Here is a 7,909-nt window from a genome sequence, read left to right as displayed (position 1 = left end):
ACGTTGATCAGTAGGTTAATTAGTGAACCATTGGTTTAATCATTGACTTACTGACTCAATGCCTTGACCAGGTCAATCATCTAAAACTATGGGTGGTGGTGGGTGAAATAGTGATATCAGTGACGACAATGACGATAAAGATGATATAATGGTGACAGTGGTGGTGATAGTAGTAGTGAATTGATGGTGGCGATGGCTGATAGTGGCGATAGCAGTGCTTGAATAATGATGGTGGTAGCGATAACAATGGTGGAGTGGAATAGTGGTAGTAGCGGTGTGCAATAACGACGATGGAGGCAACAAAATGGTGGCGCTGACAAATGGTGGTGGCAACGGTGGTGTGGTGGTGGTGGACGTGGCAAAGACAAGGTGCAATGATAATGGCGTTGGTGATGGAATGGTGGATGGAATGGTGGTGATGGTGGAGGCGAAATGACCGGATGTGGTGGTGGTGATGGTGACAATGACGATGACGATGGTAGTGATTATGATGGAATGGTGACGATGAAGACGACAATAATAGTGGTAGTAGCAGTAAGAACACTGGGTAGTAGCAGTAAGAACACTGGCGATGATAAAATGATGGTGATAGTGATAATACGGTGATGATGGTTAGAAAATGTTTTTTAAAATTAAAAATCAAATTCATAGAAAATTATTATCTTTTATTTTGATAAGGAATATAAAATGATTTTAAAATGTAATTAAAAATAAATTTAATAACATTTTTATCCAACACATTTTATTTTAAAATTTTCATTTAAAAATCTAAAACTAAAAAACTGGAAGCCACTTAAGGTAAACCTAAGAGTTCACCAAATAGGTCGACATCTGAAAGCACACCAAAACGTTACAGCTAGGCATCCAACGTAGAATATATAAACCAACATGCGGAAACGTGAATTACAGCATCCAACTAGTAGAACCAAAACTACTTTTGACCCAACCAATTCATTATTAAATTATATTTAATCTATCAATAAATTACTCTGAAATTTTTAAACCAATTCTTTGTTTCACAAAATAAAAAGATCAATTAATTAAGATCTCGGAGTTTTCGAAATTAATATGATCCAAGTTATTTTTTCACTATTAATTTACTACTCCTTCAAATATAACTATCGTGTAGGAAAAAAATTATCTTAAAATAATTATCATTTTAATTTATATTATAATATTAATTACATTTTTTTACTTATATCTCTTATAATATTAATGATAAATAATAAAATTCATAAATAAATTAATAATTAAAAATATAAAATTAATTTTGTAAAAGTACTATTCTTTTTATTTATTGTTTTTTTAGTATATATAAAACAATTTAGGATGATTATTACTTTAGAAGGGAGAAAGTAATTAGATAGTTTCATGCTTGTCAAATACCGAAATTTTGCATTGACCACACACCAACACAACTACGGCATTTCACATGACTTTCGTATGCATACCTTTCCTATCCCATTTTAGTTTTAATTTTGAAAATATTAAGCATTATTTATTTGTTTAACATTTTCATATATGTTAAAAATATAACTTTCTACTTTTTTTGTCATTTTTATATGGATTTGACCAATAAAAGATAACTTTAATATTTAATAGAGATATTACAAAAATTTACAATGTAAATACTAATACTAAGAACAAAAAACATTTTAGGACATTCTTCTAACATTTGTATTCCAAGGCAGGCCAGAATGCAAGTTTAAAAGCTAAAACAATGTAATACTGTTGATATAGTATAATCTTATTTTTTAATGTTTGATGTTCGTGTGTGTAAAAATTATTTGTTTTTAAGTAGATTTCAGTGTTTTCTGGTTTTCGTTCCTCATTCTTAATCGAAGAATATTCTAGATTCACTCGAAAATATAATTAAGTTTAAAATATCAAATGAATTTTAGAAGAAAAAAATAAATTAAATGACTCCTTATAGTTACAACCACGTATTTGAGACATGCATGCGTGTTTGCTTATCTGCCGAGAAAGCCTTGATTGGGATTTAAGGATCAAGACTTTTCCACTCGCACGGAGTTATAACGTTAGTTCGTTGCGAAATGGATTACGTATTTTGATGGGCTTTTTATTAAATGCACAAGGACGAAAGGATTCGGAGTAATAAAACCGCTGCTTCACATCACATAATAAATAAATAAATAGATAGATACTAAGATTGGTCTGATTAGAAAGAAATTGATTCATATTTTAAAAGGATATGAATTTGATTTTTTTCTGTTAATGTAACAATTTTGTCAATGAGTAATATGTAAATATCTCTGTTAGTATTTATTAAGTCTTGAGACTTATTTTAATTCTAATGAATATTTGGAATCTAACTCACATAAATTAAATAAATAAAAAAACATAATAAATAAATAAATAAATAAAACAGTATTGGCTATATATAATGCGTCATAGATGGATGTTGGGCTAGTTCTTTTTTATAATATAAAAATGCTAGGTTTTATTAGTGTAATGCAATTATTATGAAACGTTCCCCTCACTATTTTAGTGATAGGACACAGTAATGACTTCTTTTTTATAATATAAAAATGCTGGGTTTTACTAGTTTTGCATATCTTATAAGGAGGATTTGATATGAATGTTGGGTCTTCTATACTAGGAAGTGCACTTTGCACTGTTGCTTTTTATTAACTACCTTCTTTCAGAAATCTCAAACATATCCCAAGTCTTTTTCCTTTAGAACTAAATCATGATAAGAAGCAAGTCTTAAAAAGAACTTTATTTCATCACTTTATTATTTTTTTATCATAAAGGTACTTTTATTTAAGATGACAAGGTCAATACATCAGAATCAAGTGAAGGCAAAATCTGGATGGACATATCCTCTATCCAGTAACATTCTTTAGAAGAAAAAGCTAATCTAGGGAGATGATCAGCAACAGCGTTACCAGCACGTTTTGTGAAGGAAAGCGTAATTCGGAATCCCCTTGTAATCATGGCAGCACAAGATCTGAGGGTTTCAACAGCATATGAATTGTCACCACTCACCTTTCTCTTCCAAACGGAAATAATAATAAAATAGAAAGAATTTGTAAATTTTTATCGAAACATATTAATATTCGATAGAATAATACTAATAATAGTATATTCAGTGCATGGTTTGGCAATCAGTTTCAAACTTTAGTTCATCACTAAACACTGGATGTTGGGATATAAACTAAAGTTGTACGGCTCAATACGCCAATTAATTTATATTTTAGTTTCATCTTTTCAAGTTTAATTTTTCTATAAGAGCATTTATAATTTTTTATTAAATTATACAAAATTTCTGGAGGTTTATTCTTATTAATTATACTTTATATTTTTCCATTTTAATATATTACTTTGAACCTCTTTAAAGGAGTTGGTGTAATACTTTTACGTATAAGAGGAGGACGATGTAACGGAAGTCCAAATATTAAAGATTTTCTATAGATTTAAAAATGGAGAGATATTTGATTTAATAAAAACAAACCCATGAGTTCGTGTAATTTACTTTTTTTCTCAGGCAAAACCAATCATATTAATAATTTATAAATTTGTTTTGAGCTTTCTCATTGAGGAATTTCCAAGCTAAGACATCACGATCGAGCTTGACGAAATAAACTTGAATTCTAAGTCTACGTGTCCAAGTTATAATCAGCTAAGATGCCACACAATATAATATCATATATGCTAATATATATGTCGGTAAGAGTTTCAATTCACTTTCACTATCATAATGGACGAACATTCTTCAACCTACCTAATAAATATCTTTTCCACTTAGAAATTAGAATTATGAGAAAGTAGTCGCCTGAAATGATGTAGATTCAGGTATCAGTCAATCCGAACTTACTTTGATTGGCCCACCATAGTAAGCATTTCAAGTGAGTGTGTTTAGTTAAGTTACCTAACTTTTCAATCATGACTGAATAATGATAAGAATCAGGTTAAATTGTACTTTTGGTCCCTCACTTTAGGTCTAATTTCGTATTTAGTCTTCCACTAATTAAATTCAAAAATTGGGTCTTTCTATTTTGTAAAATCCTACAATGTTGGTCCCTGACGTCTCAATTGGACATTGACTATTAAGCTCAGACGTTGACTGTCACGTGTCAATATCTGAGAGGCTCTTGAAAAATTTTACCCATCTGTGGTAAAAAAAATTTACGCTGACCTAATCCCCCATAACCCTAATCCCTAACCCTAAATGAAAACCCTAAATCAAATGTATTTACAAATCCCTAACCCTAAAATGGTTTTCTGCTGCATCGTGTTTGTTTGTTCTCGCACTTCAGCGTCCTTGTGGGTCTCGAGCTTCAGCAAGGGTACCTTCTTCGCAGGTGCGTGGTCGGCGTTGGTGCATCGTCGGCGTGACTGTGTAGTCGTGGTGGTTAAGGGGTTAAGGTGTTGCTGTCCTCCGTAAACGGTGCCATGGAAAAGAGTTCCTCATCATACACCATCGAGGCCCGAAGTCGCGTGTTTTGTCTCTGTAACGTAGAGGCTCCACTGGTGACATCGTGGACTGAGGATAATCCAGGGAGGCGTTTTTATGGTTGTGGTCAATATAAGGTAAGGAATATTAATTTCTTAGGGGTTATGTTATGGCTTATTTGTTGATTCTTTTTGGTTATTTTGGGCATGTGGGTTGCAGGTAGGAAAGGGTGTAATTATTTTAAGTGGCACAATCTAGTTGCCAACATTCATCAGAAGAAGATCATTGTAGCATTGATGAAGAAGGTTGATGAATTGAAGTTGAGGGAAAAGGATTTGCAAAGCAGGATTAGTGAAGATGAAGGAAAAATTATAAGGATTGTATTGGTTGTTTCTTAGGTCCGTGTTTTCTTGTTAGTGTGTTTATTATGTAGCAAAGGACTGTAATTTGATAATGTAGCAAGGAATGTAATTTGGCAATGTCGTAGGGGAATGTTATTGGTTGTTGGTGGTTTATTTGCTGGGTCTGTGCAAATGGTTTTTGGTTCTTTGTAATGTGCAGATTGTAGTTGTGGAATTGTTGAATTGGTATGTTAATGAAAGGAGATTTAATGGGTGTTCAAATTTGGCATTAATTTTGTATTCAGCCTTCAAATATGTATTTAGTGAAACATTAGTAACTTTATGTAGGCACTCTGTTTTGAGAATTTAAGCTTGTGATGTTGATAAGCTTGAGAATTTAGTGGAATATGACTAAGTTTGTCAAGCTTTTCATGTTGATGATATATTCCTTAATGTTTTCAATGGAATATTCCTTGATGATATATTCATTTGTGATGGGCTAGAAATCCTAATGTTATTGTTGCTGTTAAGAAATTTGGGTTGAAAGCAACCATTCAGGGGTAGTTAGATACTGAGCAACCATTAAGAAATTTGTGGCTTCTTAATCTGTATCCACATGAAACACGGATGTGCTAAGGTTATTGGTAGAGCAACAGCCCCTATAAGACCTGCCAAACTTGGTAAGAATGGCAAGTGGTAAAAACTTTAATTACATGGCAGATATAATGTGCAGATTGTAATCTGGTACTCCTGTCTGCTTAAAACAAAGCAAATTCTATCACTTATCATATTCAATACCTAGAAAACCTAGTACTCCTGTCTGTTTAAAACAAAGCAAACTTTAATTACATGGCAGATATAATGTGCAAATTGTAATCTGGTACTCCTATCATGCCAATGAAGTCTAGGCTTCCTTTTATGAGACTCATCTCCATAGGAGAGAACACTGGCATCTTACTCCCAAGGATAGAGCGCATCTCGGGTGGGTATTCACCAAAAACTAAGGGATCTAAGACCCTTCTTGTCACAAAAAGAGCAGGAACAATTTTTCAAAAATAAAAAATACAAGGATCATGTGCTGTGATTCTTTTCATTAATAATTAGTAAGATACCTGTGCCATGCATGGGTCATTTTTGTTTTCACACATGTTCAAAAATAAAAATAGTTTGTGTAGGCATGATTATCATAAGCAAAAATCTTCACATTTTTTCCAATGATTTTGTTGCAGGTGTTAACTACTGCTTCTTGGTTCTTAACAACTTACCAGGCTATGTCAAAAGCCAAGCCCCTACTCACTGCTTGCCTATCACATTCTTCATCTCTAAGTGGGTCACACATGGAGGAAAATGCAACAATGCCAATGGTTCCCCTTTGTTTTGCCTGGATTAGCATGAGTAGTTTACTAATTAAACTCCCATCTTGGAATTTAATCCTCTTTCCCCCAACCTAGAAAATGTAACAACAAATGCTAGTTTAGGACATTTTCTTGTTACCTGAAAGTGCTTGCGGTATAATTCAATAGCCTTGGCATGTGGCAGTAACATATTGTGCATGACAATGAGAGGTTCAACTTTTTAGATTCCAATTCAACTTTTTCAACATTTATACATGAGGATTATATTATATATGATCATTTTCCAATGATCTTTGCATATGGCAGATGTTGTAATATGCTGCTAGAAATTTATGTATCTCTATCTTTAATTAAACTGCTTCATTGGTGGGAAACTAAGAGTAAAGAAGAGGATGGCACAACTCAATTAAATTTTCAGTAGTTTGTAATCAAAATAGCAACACCCCCTATAAGCATTGCAATAAACAAGGCAGATATAACATTGTTTGATATTATGCAGACTTTAATTACAGCAAGTGCTAAAAACTTAATGAGTGCATTACAAGGCCTCATGGGTAAACATTCACGCAGTGTTGTTCCTAAACTAAATTAGCCTATACAAAATGAAAACAAAACAGCTATAACATTGTTATGTCCAATCTCTCATTGGTTGCTCCCTAAGCTGATTCGTGATTGTTGTGTTTCATTGGTGTTGTCACCTCCTTGATGTCCTGCAGATGTGGTCTGACTTGAGCTTGGACCATTTTTTTGTTTCTTTGTTGCAATAGGGGTGGGACATGGTGATTGTCTCTTCAAGTTCTGTCAATATATAAAACAAATATGATAAGAATGGTGAATGCAATAAGAATCCGTCATAAATGAAATTTACAGCACTTATGCAACACAAAAGTACCTTATTTCCCCCTTTTGGAATGGTCCTATTTGCAACTGTCTTTCCTTTACATGTCCTTCTGTTGTGCCCAATTGTGCGACAATTTTTACAAACTACTGATCTTGGCTGTTTTGCCAGGTTGGACCTCTTGGTAGACTCATCATTTTTCTTGTTCCTTACTTTCTTTGGTCTTCCAGGAGCTCTCCTTATGACAGGTGGAAGCATGACTGGTGTTTGCAGAAGAGGCCATAAGTTGGGTCCGTTGCATGGGTAGACAATAAATGAATACGTGGTCAACACATTAGATTTCCTGCCAAATGCAACAAGTATACATATTCAAATAAAAAACCATTTAAAAAAAATAATGAGATGACTGCATGGAATTACATAAAACAACACCTGTAATAAGAATTCACACTAAGTTCAGGTTCAATACCATTAATCCATATGCATGGTATGGAATGAGTGCATGGAATTCCAATTAACTCTCACTTTCTACAAGAACATGTATGTTGTTTAAGATTGACAACAAATTTTTCCATGCCCTTTGACACCTCAAAGAAAGACAAATCAGCATCACCACACCAATGTGCCCGCCATGATTCACATGCTTTTTTATTTTTCTCAATGATTTGCTGAACTTTAGGACAGATTGAACCCTTATACCTTATGAGGATAGTCCTCAACTTGACAATTCTAGAGCTTATGTAAAATCAGATTCCCTCCAATAGTGTAATAATTGGCTTATCTCTGTACTCCATTATTACATTGTTGAATGCCTCACACATGTTATTCACTTGCAAATCACATTTTGTGTTTACCTTAAAAGCAGATCTTGTCCAAGAAGCAGGGTTTAACCTTTCCAGATCATTCCAAGCTTCAACATCATAAGTTTTAATCTGCAGCATGGCCTTCTCCTAGTCAG

General features: G+C 33.4%; 1 protein-coding gene across 1 annotated transcript; it reads left to right on the top strand.

The window, feature by feature from the left end:
• Nucleotides 1-4,416: 4,416 nt before the first annotated feature.
• LOC102667102 (uncharacterized) lies at nt 4,417-4,815 on the top strand. Its single transcript, XM_006584146.1, has 2 exons — nt 4,417-4,543; nt 4,637-4,815. The coding sequence occupies exons 1-2, from the start codon at nt 4,417-4,419 to the stop codon at nt 4,813-4,815; spliced, it is 306 nt and encodes a 101-aa protein (XP_006584209.1).
• The last annotated feature ends 3,094 nt before the right edge of the window (nt 4,816-7,909 follow it).

This window comes from Glycine max, chromosome 7, assembly GCF_000004515.6.
Source record: "Glycine max cultivar Williams 82 chromosome 7, Glycine_max_v4.0, whole genome shotgun sequence".
NCBI lineage: Eukaryota > Viridiplantae > Streptophyta > Magnoliopsida > Fabales > Fabaceae > Glycine > Glycine max.
The sequence above is the reverse complement of the archived record's forward strand: the minus strand, read 5'-3'. Positions and strand labels throughout refer to the sequence as shown.